Raw genomic sequence first — 14,145 nt, forward strand, 5'->3', positions numbered from 1 at the left:
AGACGGGCGTGTCTGTGTGATTCACACAGCTTTGTTGACTGGATCTACCCAACCAATCATATAGATCTCTATTACAGTAATGTTTCAATATAGAGAACGTGAATAGGGAGGAGAGGTACTGTAGAAAGAAAAGAGAGAGAAGTGAAAGTGTAAAGGATTTCTCAAATCAGTGATTAAAATAGGAATGTTTACTTATAGTGACTGTATCAGTACTCTCATTCTCCCTTTGTCAACAGTATATTGAACAGGTTGGTTTCTGAACTGACAGACATAGAGAGGGAGAGGGAGGGAGATATATCTATATATATAGATATATATATATATATATATAGAGAGAGAGAGATAGAGAGAGATACTGAAACACCCCTGACACATAACAAAGAAGATGGGTTTCGGGGCGGAATGCGTTTTGTCCACTGAGCATTTTCCTTGAGCTCAAGTCAGACATCTGAGGTATGCAATATGTCCCTCCCTGACGATGCAGTATTGTGTAACCTGGTTAGACATATTTCTGCTCTCACTTTCTAAGCCATGTCTTTCTAGTTCACAGGTCAAGAGTGCCGTTTGTAAACTCCAACCACAGTGTGGTTATCTGAGTCAAGCGATGGATTTAATCTGCCTGCTAAAGGCATTGTTCAAATTCCACACCTGAAGCCTGTTGATAATAATATGACACCTACTGTGGTTAACTATTAACTTATGCTCCAGGATAGAACATGTCTACAAAGTGCTTTTACGGACTCAGTCATAATGTATATCAACTCCTCTGGCTAAAGTGTCGTTTCAGCTTGTTGTATAGGTGAGAAGTGGGGAGGAAGAGGGGAGGAAGGGAGGGAGAGAGAGAGAGAGAGAGAGAGAGAGAGAGAGAGAGAGAGAGAGAGAGAGAGAGAGAGAGAGAGAGAGAGAGAGAGAGATGCTAGTTTTAGGGCCTCATATGGAAGTTTATAGAGATTCCAACTGATGTATAGAACAATCTTAAAACAAATTACTTTGGTTTGGATAGAAGCATCGTGAAATCTCGAACACAATACATTAATTTGACTTGGTGAAAATCCCTTTTTTGGACCTAACTTGTTTACCATTTTTTCCCAATGTGGTTTCTTCCTTCACAGACTTCCTAAATATTTGGTCAAATTATTAATTTTGTGTAGGATTTCCGAGAAAATCCGCTGGGCAAAAACTGGTTGAATCAATGTTGTTTCCATGTCATTTCAACCCAAAAAATCTGTGTTGACATTGTATCAATGTGGAAAACTGATTAAATTTGCAAAAAGTCATCAACGTAAGTGCATTTGTCCTTTTTTTCTACCCAAATTGTACCTAAATCCAACGTGTTGTTGAATTCTCGTTAGTTGACAACTCAACCAAATGTATATCCAAACTAGACGTTGAACTGACGCCTGTGCACAGTGGGAAGGGACCCTCAATTCACCCCTTTGGCTCAATTTACCCCTTTGGCACAATTAATCCCTTTGGCACAATTTACCCCACTCTCCCCTACTAATATGATCCATATGAGGGATTGTCACTCCCATTTATCCTAATCTGATTTACTAATCTATCCACTAGAGAGAAATCTAATTCATTCTAATCTGATTTACTCATCTCTTCACTAGAGAGAAATCTCATTTATCCTAATCTGATTACTAATCTATTCACTAGAGGGAAACCTAATTTGTCCTAATCTGATTTACTAAACTATCCACTAGAGGGAAACCTAATTTATCCTGATCTGATTTACTAATCTATCCACTAGAGGGAAACCTAATTTATCCTGATCTGATTTACTAATCTATCCACTAGAGGGCATTTGGTATTTTATTAGGATCCCCAGTAGCTGTTGCAAAAGCAGCAGCTATTTAGGGAAACCTCATTCATCCTAATCTGATTCACTAATCTATCCACCAAAGGGAAACCTCATTCATCCTAATCTGATTCACTAATCTATCCACCAAAGGGAAACCTCATTCATCCTAATCTGATTCACTAATCTATCCACCAAAGGGAAACCTCTCCCCAACAAACACATCTGTTAAATAATCTCATTGTGCAAAACTGTTTTTTACAACCATTAAAGATTAAAGTCACAATTTCCATATGCTATTGACTAACCAAAAAGCATTACTATTGGTTAAATTTAGGCCTGGATTCAATCAGGTCAAGCGTTAACCAGCATAGCTGATGTTTTGTCTTCATCATGGTGGTATCCACATTAACGTAGAAGTGTTTAGAAACATATACAATTCTTATTTACAGTAAAAGTGACTCCAGATTGACACAATACATTATTTACCATTCATTTCTATTGGGCACAAAATAATCTGAAACACAACAAACAGCAAATGCATCCAACAAGTTTGTAATGTCACAAGCTTGACGTAATCATTGCGTGCTAGGAATATGGGACCAAATACTAAACTTTGGGTCCCAATACTTTTGGTACCCTAAAATGGGGGGACTATGTACAAAAAGTGCTGTAATTTCTAAACGGTTCACCTGATATGGATGACAATACTCTCAAATGACAGTCTGCACTTGAACCTCATAGTCATTGTATCATTTCAAATCCAAAAGGCTGGAGTACAGAGCCAAAACAACAAAAATGTGTCACTGTCCCAATACTTTTGAAGCTCACTGTAGTTTATTAGGATCCCCATTAGCTATTGAACATGCAGCAGCTGCTCTTCCTGGAGTCCACATAAAACGTACAAACACATGACTGAGTAAGGACCAGTTACGGACAAGAACAACATAAGATAATATTACATGACATTAAAAGATGAATAAAATAAAAAAAAGAGTAATATAATGGCAAACCCCTGGTGATAATTAGTTAATTAAATATAATTAAGCCTAATTTACTGGTTACCTTCCACCTGCATCTATTGCTCCTGTAACAGGAAGCAGGTGGATCATGTTATTAATGTCACACTCTTGGCAGCCTGTGTGGAAATGTGATACAAGGAGTGTTAACTAAAAATGTCCACAGTCACCTAATTGGTTATGTACAGTAGCTAGTCAAACAAAATGTTTGGTTAATTGTGTAAAGTTCAAGTGTCACCGCAGGTGACAAAAACTCAGTAGGTCTCTCGATCACTGTCTGTGTTGTACATGGTCTTGAAATATGACCTTAGGCTTACACCTTGTTTCATTAATTTGACAAATGTGTTACTACATTCAGTATATTGTATCTATTGCACAATGCACACATACAGTGCATTAGGAAAGTATTGAGACCCCTTCACTTTTTCCACATTTTGTTACGTTACAGCCTTACACTAAAATTTATTAAATTATTTTATTTCCTCATCAATCTACACACAATACACCATAATGACAAAGCAAAAACAGGTTTTTAGACATTTTTTTTTAAATAAATAAAAATTAAATACTAAAAATACCTTATTTACATAAGTATTCAGACCCTTTGCTATGACACTTGAAATTGAGCTCAGGCCCATCCAGTCTCAATTGATCCGCCTTGAGATGTTTCTACAACTTGATTGGACCACCTGTGGTAAATTCAATTGATTGGACATGATTTGTAAAGGCACACACCTGACTATTTAATAAAAAATAATAAATTGTTTACCTTTATTTAACTAGGCAAGTCAGTTAAGAACACATTCTTATTTACAATGACGGCCTACCCCGGCCAAACCTGGACGACGCTGGGCCAATTGTGCGCCACCCTATGGGACTCCCAATCACGGCCGGATGTGATACAGCCTGGACTATAAAGGTCCCACAGTTCACAGTGCATGTCAGAGCAAAAACCAAGCCATGAGGTTGAAGGAATTGTCCGTAGAGCTCAGAGACATGATTGTGTCAAGGCACAGATCTGGGGATGGGTACCAAAAAATGGCTGCAGCATTGAAGGTCCCCAAAAGCACAGTGGCCTCCATCATTATTAAATGGAAGAAGTTTGGAGCCAACAAGACTCTTCTTGGTGGTTCCAAACTGAGCAATCAGGGGAGAAGGGCCTTGGGCAGGGAGGTGACCAAGTACCCGATGGTCACTCTGACAGAGCTCCAGAGTTACTCTGTGGAGATGGGAGAACCTTCCAGAAGGACAACCATCTCTGCAGCACTCCAGCAATCAGGCCTTTATGGTAGAGTGGCCATTGCTCATCACCTGGCCAATAGCATCCAGTGAAGGATGAAGGATGGTGGTGGCAGTGTCATACTGTGGGGATGTTTTTCAGGGGCAGGGACTGCGAGACTAGTCAGGATCGAGGGAAAGATGAACGGTGCAAAGTACAGAGAGATCCTTGATGAAAACCAGCTCCAGAGCGCTCAGGACCTAACTGGGGCGAATGCTCACCTTCCAACAGGACAATAACCCTAAGCACACAGCCAAGACAACCCAGGAGTAGCTTCGATACAAGTCTCTGAATGTCCTTGAGTGGCCCAGCCAGAGCCCGGACTTGAACTCGATCGAACATCTCTGGAGAGACCTGAATGTAGGTGTGCAGAGACGCTCCCCATACAACCTGACAGATCTAGAGAGGTTTTGCAGAGAAGAATGGGAGAAACTCCCCAAATACAGGTGTGCCAAGCTTGTTGCGACATACCCAAGATGACTCAAGGCTGTAATCGCTGCCAAAGGTGCTGTCACGTCCTGACCATAGAGAGTCCTTATTTTCTATGGTGGAGTAGGTCAGGGCGTGACTGGGGGGTTAGTCTAGTTTATATTTTCTATGTGGGGTTTTGTTTTCTATGTTGGTGTTTGGTATGATTCCCAATTAGAGGCAGCTGGTTATCGTTGTCTCTAATTGGGGATCATATTTAAGTAGCATTTTTCCACCTGTGTTTTGTGGGATATTGCTTATGTGTAGTTGCATGTTAGCACTCCATTGTCGTCACGTTTAGTTTATTCTTTATTGTTTTTGTTGTGTGGTTCACTTACTTTAAATAAAAAGATGTGGAACCCAGATCACGCTGCACGTTGGTCCGAGTATGCTTCCAGCGAACGTGACAGGTGCTTTAACAAAGTACTGAGTAAAGGGTCTGAATACCTATGTAAATGTGATATTATTTTTTTTTTATATATACATTTGCCCAAAATTTCTAAAAACCTGTTTTTTCTTTGTCATTATATGGTATTGTGTGTAGGTTGATTTGGGGAAAAAAACAATTTAATCCATTTTAGTATGAGCCTGTAAAGTAACAAAATGTGGAAAAAGTGAAGGGGTCTGAATACTTTCCGAATGCACTGTACACTAGGCTGAGAGGAAGATTGACATGAGACATGTAGAGTAGGCCTTAATCACTTTTCTAGACCAAATATGGATTACTGATCTGTAGAGGATTCATTCAAAAGTATGGGGGCCCAGGCAATGATGACTAGTTTGACAATGACTGGAAGATCACTCATTCAAAGTAGAAAAAGTGAAGACGGAAAAGAAATGAGGATGTGGCTGTGGTGGTGATGTAATGCACGCTTTGCCATAACGACATTTTTCTCTGCGCTACAGTATCAGACAGACTTCACAGTCAAATGTCTACTTGTACTTTCAGGCAAGAACGAGGGGGCAGTTTCCAGAAAGCTAGATTTCACCACTAGTAATGATATTTCAAACACACACACACATTCATTTGAATTGGCTCCTGACAGAGTACTCAAAATGTCCCCTTACTGTTCCTGTGGCTCCATCTAGTGCAACTTTATACAAAACAGCGACATTATATTTCACTGTTGGGCGTGGGAAACGTATATATGTCAAAGGGGAAATGCCTTCTGTTAACCTACATATCTTACAAAGATAGTGAAAAGTTTTACATACAAAAAAAACTGAGCGTGATAAACCACGTGTGTGGCCTAAGCAGAAGTGGTGGGCATGTGTGTGTGCAATCCACACAATAAGTGAAGACTGTCTTCTTTTAGCTACTGTATGTGTATATCTTATTATATTAGTTTAATTTGAAATACACTGCTTCATTTAACTATGCAAACTAGTCAACCAAAGCGGTACTAGCCTAGAGCAGATTGCAGGTCCAGTGTGGTTTGTGTAGTGCTTTTTGGAAAACAGCGTGCACAACGGGTTTCACTATCAATCAGAGGAATAAATATTGGCACGACAGGCTATTTACTGTAGGTTAAAGTCTGTTTTACCAAATAAGGACTCAAAGCCATGAGGTTCGGCTCCAGTTGAGAGGAGATAATTATCCCAACGCGATTTCGGTGAGTGTTTTAAAAAAAAAAGTTGCCTACTGTAATGCTTTTGGACTGGAGTTTTGCACCCAGTTCCTCACTGTGCGTGCCTTAGTTAACCTAATTTTATCTTTACAATCACCCAAGGTTTCTGCCATGCTGTTGTGAGATACTGTGCCATATAATCTTAAATCATCTAGACAAATTCAAATGTCATGATCCCTACAACAATGGAAACACATTTTAATCATGCACATTCTACAAAGGGGGAAAAAATCACACTGTTCAGACCTATACAGTCATTGGTTCAGACATCCTGTTAAATTTAAACCTGCGACACTCAAATTAGTAAAAAAACGTATGTATATCAACAATGGATTTTAACTCATTATTAATTTAATATACAGTAAATGTTCATCTTAATAGGATGCAACCAAACATAATGTATTTGATCATTTTCTTATGGTGTTGAATAAACAGTCGTAGCAGTCCATCACGCATTAAAGGATAATTCCACCCAAAAACGATATTTTGGTATTTGTTTCATTCGTCCATTGTTGACATAGTCCCAATATATTTTGCTTGTCAGCACTCAAGTTTTCAAGGTATGTAGCTCTAAATCACCCTTGTATGATGCATTTTGCATCATAGTTGTTTTTTTGTTTTTTTTAACCAGGCAAGTCAATTAAGAACACATTCTTATTTACAATGGTGGCCTACCCCAGCCTAACCCGGATGACGCTGGGCCAATTGTGCGCCGCCCTATGGTACTCCTAATCACGGCCGGTTGTGATACAGCCTGGAATCAAGCCAGGGTCTGTAGTGGCGCCTCTAGCACTGAGATGCAGTGTCTTAGACCGCTGTGCCACTCGGAAGCACCATATGATGCTGCATTTTACATCATATGATGCAAAATACATCATAAGGGTTGATTTCTGTGTTTTGAAAGTTACACAACCTTTTGGGACTATGTCAACAATGGACTTATAAAACAAATACCAAAATATGGGTTTTGGGTGGAGTTTTCCTTTAACCTCTTGGTGGGCAACTATCTCCTTGTTTCCATGTCAACAGTGGACATACAGTTGAAGTGGGAAGTTTACATACACCTTAGCCAAATGCATTTCAACTCAGTTTTTCACACTTCCAGACATTTAATCCTAGTAAAAATTCCCTGTTTTAGGTCAGACAGGATCACCACTTTATTTTTAAGAATGTGAAATGTCAGAATAATAGCATAGAGAATGATTTATTTCAGCTTTTATTTCTTTCATCACATTCCCAGTGGCTCAGAAGTTACCATACACTCAATTAGTATTTGGTAGCATTGCCTTTAAATTGTTTAACTTCGGTCAAACGTTTGGGGTAGCCTTCCGCAAGCTTCCCACAATAAGTTGGGTGAATTTTGGCCCATTCCTCCTGACAGAGCTGGTGTACCTGAGTAAGTTTTGTAGACCTCTTTGCTCGCACACGCTTTTTCAGTTCTTCCCACAAATTTTCTCTAGGATTGAGGCCAAGGCTTTGTGATGGCCACTGCAATATCTTGACTTTGTTGTCCTTAAACAATTTTGCCACAACTTTGGAAGTATGCTTGGGGCTTCACGGAGGACATTTCTCCAAAAAGTACAATCTTTGTCCCCATGTGCAGTTGCAAACCGTAGTCTGGCTTTTTTATGGCGGTTTTGGAGCCGTGGCTTCTTCCTTGCTGAGCGGCCATTCAGGTTATGTCGATATTGGACTCGTTTTACTGTGGATGTAGATACTTTTGTACCTGTTTCCTCCAGCATCTTCACGAGGTCCTTTGCTGTTGTTCTGGGATTGATTTGCACTTTTCGCACCAAAGTACATTCATCTCTAGGAGACAGAATGTGTCTCCTTCCTGAGCGGTATGACGACTGTGTAGTCCCATGGTGTTTATACTTGCATACTATTGTTTGTATAGATGAACGTGGTACCTTCAGGCGTTTGGAAAATGCTCCCAAGGATGAACCAGACTTGTGGAGGTCTACAATTGTTTTTCTTGGCTTATTTCTTTTGATTTTCCCATGATGTCAAGCAAAGAGGCACTGAGTTTGAAAGTAGGCCTTGAAATACATCCACAGGTACACCTCCAATTGACTCAAATGATGTCAATTAGCCTATCAGAAGCTTCTAAAGCCATGACATAATTTCTGGAATTTCCCAAGCTGTTTAAAGGCACAGTCAACTTAGTGTATGTAAACTTCTGACCCACTGGAATTGTGATACAGTGAAATATAAGTAAAATAATCTGTCTGTAAACAATTGTTGGAAAAATGACTTGTGTCAGGCGCAAAGTAGATGTCCTAACCGACTTGCCAAAACTATAGTTTGTTAACAAGACATTTGTGGAGTGGTTGAAAAACGAGTTTTAATGACTCCAACCTAAGTGTATGTAATCTTCCGACTTCAACTGTAGTTGTAAAATGGTACTAAACATACAGTGACATATTTATATGCATAGATAGGACAGTGGTAGGCTATAACCTAATGTGACATCCCACTGGGCAAAAACGGGTTGAATCAATGTTATTTCCACATCAATTCAACACAAAAAGTCTATGTGATAACGTTAAATCAACGTGGAAAACTGATTAGATATGAAAAAAAAGTAATCAACGTAAGAGATTTTTTTTTAAATTCACTCAACTTTTAACCAAATTCGAATGACATGATGAAATGTTTTGTTGATTTCAAGTTGAATTCACGTTAGTTGACAACTCAACCAAATGTAAATCAAAACTAGACGTTGAACTGATGTCTGTGCCCTGCATTTGTGGGATGATAGTTATAGACAGTAGCTGTACAACACTCCTTGGTTTAGACAGGAGCAAAGAGGAACTTCAAGCTAAGACATGGTTCCCAACAGGCCTACCAAATGAATGATAGAAGTATACAAAATTGCTTTTATTTGACATATAACAATTTTGATGAGCAATGGTACAGTGCTGATCATTGATTGGGAAATATTTAATGTACAAAACCACAAATAGCTTGATTACAATGAGTTGCTAGAGGCAAATAGAGAGATAGGCCAAGTCTTACTGATAGTCTATATAAAAGTGGTTCACTGCACACAGTTTAAGATGAATGCCACACTGATTTCACCGCAAATCTAATAAAGTACCAATACCAGTTGAACACGTGATAAATGTATTTGATAAGTCATACTGCAAAAGGGTAAACTATTGGCCTAACCCACTAAATTACAAGCTAATGTATCAGGCTATGGAAAGTAGTTTTTCTAACATTTTAAACACAACTCTGTTCCGATAACACAAAGGACAAAGAACAGCGGCTGGTGTTGCCGTTTTATAAATAGGCCGTCTTTACCTTCACATTAGTTTCCATCAACCCCTTAAACATGACAATCAAACACACACACACAGTACGTGGCCAGAGAGGAAGAGTCGAAGCGAGACGGTTTACTCATCCCAAAATCTGTCAACAAAAATAAGACCACAAAGTAAGGAATGGAGGTCCATGAGAGAGTGTAAAAGTTGGTCAACAAAACATTTCATTGCTAATTTGCTATGTGAGGCTTATTTGATCGAAAATACGTTTCGTAATGGTTAGTTTGTTACAAATGCACTGATATAGGTGGACTGACATGGCATTTTATCAACTTTGAAAGAAATTACTTTATATCTGAGTTTTGCCTGTTGTTCACACACGTATCTCCGCCTCTCATTGGATAGAATGGTCCCACCTGATCTTGCTGCCTCATGCCAGCCTTTCATCTTTGAGGACATCTTGACAATATAATAGTCCATCTTTGACTTGGCCCAAACGAGGGAAGATCTCAATTCCAAACTCCTAACATCCTCTCTCCTTTTCAAAATTCATTGGATGAGAAAACCAGATGTCTCGCCCCTCTGACCTTCTCCTCCAATGGGTTTTGAAGAGAGAGGACAGAGGATACATGGAGTGTGCGTTTGAGATCATCCCAGAATCTCAGATAAGATGCCTTTCCAAGAATGCCAATTCCTTTCCCCTTTTATAGGGTTACAGAGGAATTGAGTACTGCCACTTAGTAATGGACCTCTAAAAAGCTCCTACCTGGTACACTAAGATGAAATCAGTTACAGTCGCCTACTAGGTAGTAACACTATGCCAAGTCTATGAGATGGCAGTAGTGATCCAAATGATTAGTTGGTTCATTATTCTCCAATGCACTTGAGCTTTACTACAGGATATCCCCTCAAGTTAACATAACATGTAGCCTACAGTCAAATTTCAGCGAGGCTTAAAGGGATAGTTCAGGATTTTGGCAATGAGGCTCTTTATCTACTTCCCCAGAGTCAGATGAACTCATGGATACCATTTTATGTCTCTGCGTTCAGTTTGAAGTAAGTTGCTAATTAACAGCTAGCATGCGGTTCCAGTAGACTGCCAAAATCCCGAGCTATCCCTATAAATCTCTTTACTCTTGCACAGTGACCATCCTGATTGATGCCTTTGGTATTGGTTAAAAATCATTGAGTCATAAGTGAAATTACATTCATGTGTATGTATTTCCCTCTCTGTTTGCAGTAAAATGGTACTGTGTGAAAGCAAAGTGTGCTATATACAGTGGATTGTCTATGTCCCCACGTTCATGGTGGGTCTTCCCCTCAACCTGGCCGCTCTGTGGCTCCTCCTCTTCAGGATGCGTCGATGGACTGAGTCCACGGTATACCTCAGCAGTCTGATCATCAACGACAGCCTTCTCATCTTCTCTCTGCCCTTCAAGATGTACGCCTACGAACACACCTGGGGTCTGAGCATGGGCTTCTGCACCTTCCTGGAGAGCCTGGTGTTCGTCAACATCTATGGGAGCATCATATTGAGCGTGTGCATCTCGGGCGACCGCTATGTTTATTTGCGGTTTCCAATCAATGGCAAGCGTCTGCACTCGCCACGGAAGGCTGCCCTGGTATGCCTGGCCGTGTGGGTGATGGTATTTGCTTTCACCACACCCATCTATGAGCTCCACAACAAAAACAACAACGACACCAGAATGCACAAAGGCAACGAGACCAAGTGTTTCCAGAACTTCTCCAGCGAAACCTGGAAGAAGAAATGGATCATCATCGCCATAGAGACAGTGTTCACAATCAGCACGGTTGCCATGGTGTTCTTCTCGGTGCGCGTGATGCAGATCCTGAGTGACATGCGGCGACTGAACCCGCTGGACGATAAGCTGAGGAACAACAAGTCTGTGAAAATCGTCCTGAGCAATCTGGTGGCCTTCCTGCTGTGCTTCATCCCCTACCACGTGGCCGCAGTCGTCTACTTCCTGGCCAAGAACCGCACGGAGGACCCGAATGTCATCAACCCCCTCAGAGACTTCGTCCACATCAGCATGTGTCTGGGCAGCGTCAACTGTCTGACGGACGGGGTCTGCTACTACTTCATCCTGAAGGAGAACCTTCTGACTGCCAGCCAGGAGAGGAGGAGGATGTCCACTAGAGGAAACACAGTGGCGAGGCTCAGGGAAATCAACCAGCATCCAATGGACAACATCAAGGTCAAGGAACCTGGAGAGACAGGCTCAGACACCCAGGTCAATGGAGATCAATTGGACTTGCTAGATAGATGTGGCTTATCCCCTCTTGGCGCCTGCAGAGTGGAGAGCAGGGTGGAGACGCTTCCCCTGTAGATGGATGGCTATCACCTCTATCTGGGAAATGGAAAACGCAGATCCCCACAGCAGACAGAGGAAACAAGTTGCTCGAATATTGAATTGAATATTGAATGAATGGCCAACACTTGGAATAAATGTTTTTAAATCAATCATCCAGCCTTCCATTGTATTCTCACTCATCACACGTGGCCTTTGGTCCTAGTCTTACCTCTTACCTTTAGGAGGCTGAGATTCAAAGAGGTTCCACAGTATATCTCAGAGGGCATATCTAACACTAACTGATCTGATCAACAAAAGGCCTGGGATTTACAACCCTGAGTCTTGTCATTTAATCATACTGAATAGAAGCTTCTACATAATTATACACTGTTCAGATATGGACTGTTCAGATGTAATCCACCCACTCTCAATCTAGCCAGTAAAGATGTGTACATCCAGACCATTTCAAATATAAAACGGTATTTAAATGTTTTAGACAGTTGCTCTTGATCAACACGTTCGTTTATAACTTTTCACTATGAATAACTCACTTTTCGTTAAAAAATGATCAGACTGTCTGTATAGGTCAGAGAGATCAGAGATTCTTCATGTTGATAGTTTGTTACTCAGACATGATTCATGTTGTCAAGAGTCTTCAACCTTATCAGCAGAGAGGATAAGAAGTCCTTCCTGAGGAAACAAAATCATCCTCACTTCCTGTTTCAACACTTTCATTCTGAAAGTTAACAGCTCAACCTCTATGCAGACTGCTCTGATAGGAAGTGGCAACCAGAATATTGAGTGAGTGGTTTGGAGTGATTTCTGTCTCTTTTCAAATGACACGCACAGACACCATGAACAACAACAATGATAGTTTCGGAGCGCTCTCCTCGAGGGGAGTTATTATGTGATGTTCACAGCCCCTGCCATTGTGTACGGAAGCGTGGTGGTGCTAGGCCTGCCGCTCAATGCCGTGTCACTGTGGGTTCTGCTCCGCCGCCATGGCCTCAAATCCTCCAGCGCTGTCTTCATGAGCCACCTGGCTCTGTCCGACCTGCTGCTGGTCCTATCCCTGCACACCCGGGTCTACTTCTACGCCACGGGCCCCTGGGCATCCAGGCCTGCACGGCCACCACCATGCTGTTCCGCAACAACATCCGCTCTAGCGCCGTCTTCGTCACCGTCATTGGCCTGGACAGGCTGCGGTCTACCCTCTGAGGTCCCGCAACCTCCGCACCACCACCAACGCCTGGAAGGCCTGTGTCTTCATCTGGTCCTGATAGTGGCAGTGGCAGTCATTCCAGAGAGCCTCTACCAGATCAGTCAGATAAAGAGCTGTAATGCCACTAACGTCTGCTTTGAGTTTACTAATGTATGTTCTGTGGAGAATCCGATCGTTGGTTATGTGCAGTCCGGGCTGGTGTTCCCCATGCTGGGGGGTCAACGTGGTCGCCACCACCATGGTGTCCTGGAAGCTACGCGGGCACCTCAGTGATGCCGCCAGGGTCAACAACAAGATGAACAAACATCATGCTGATCTTCACCATCAACCTTCTGATGTTTGTCTTCTTCCTGCCCTGCTCCATCGTGCTGATGCTCAGTATCAGGCAGGCTATCATGCCCATGTTCTGTCTGGCCAGCATCAACTGTTGTCTAGATCCACTGTTGTACTTCTTCTCTTTAGATGCTTTCTGGAAGAAGAGGGTTCTGACATGGAGGTTTCTCAGGCCAGATCACATGAAAGTAGATGAAGGGTGAGAACACAGTGAGTGAGAATCCACTACCAGTGGAGATAGTTTGAGGTAACAGCATCAAAATGTGTCCCTAAATATGCCACAATTTATAGTTAAAGATAGAATGATATTTTGTCAAAAGACATGTTATAGTTTAGTTTTTTTTGGTAACAGTTCATCTCTTCTGTAAGTTTAATTGAGCTCATCTGTACTTTTAAGATGTGCCAATACAATTGTTTTATAGAATAAACATTTTACCTCCTTATCTTCATGATTAATAGGACTGAAGTCTTTGACATTTATTGTATGTAGGTTTTGTACATCGACCACACTCATTTCCCCAAAAGTACTAATAATTACTAAGGCTTTCATTCACATGCGGAGCCGGGTGCCCAACAGTTCCCTTTGTTGATTGGTTCGACCATCAGATAGTCATGTGACTTTGTTGTTAATTCATGAAGTTTCTGGCTGAGGAGCCAGGCAGGCAGCAGCAGCCATCCAACAGCTCTGTGGCTCAGAGCCCTGCCATATGGAGGGACATCTGTGCACAGGCTATATGGCAGACAGACAGGACATAAAAAGTCACTATGGAGTCTAGTATAGGAAAGCCATTGTAAAGGTGCCATTCAAATAAAT

The 14,145-nt window shown here is 41.4% G+C and overlaps 1 protein-coding gene and 1 pseudogene across 1 annotated transcript; both read left to right on the forward strand.

Moving 5' to 3' along the window:
• Positions 1-6,114: 6,114 nt before the first annotated feature.
• On the forward strand, positions 6,115-11,947 carry LOC120029040 (lysophosphatidic acid receptor 6-like). The gene is made up of 2 exons (XM_038974332.1): positions 6,115-6,183; positions 10,705-11,947. Exon 2 carries the CDS (start codon positions 10,709-10,711, stop codon positions 11,810-11,812), a length of 1,104 nt encoding a protein of 367 aa, XP_038830260.1. The 5' UTR covers positions 6,115-6,183; positions 10,705-10,708; the 3' UTR covers positions 11,813-11,947.
• Positions 11,948-12,488: 541 nt separating this feature from the next.
• Positions 12,489-13,534, forward strand: LOC120028499 (annotated as a pseudogene).
• The last annotated feature ends 611 nt before the right edge of the window (positions 13,535-14,145 follow it).

The sequence above is a fragment of the Salvelinus namaycush genome, chromosome 34 (assembly GCF_016432855.1).
Source record: "Salvelinus namaycush isolate Seneca chromosome 34, SaNama_1.0, whole genome shotgun sequence".
Classification (NCBI taxonomy): Eukaryota; Metazoa; Chordata; class Actinopteri; order Salmoniformes; family Salmonidae; genus Salvelinus; species Salvelinus namaycush.

What these genes read in the sequence shown, in the direction of transcription:
- LOC120029040 (XM_038974332.1), top strand. Translation starts at nt 10,709, where the DNA reads ATGGTACTGTGTGAAAGCAAAGTGTGCTATATACAGTGGATTGTCTAT.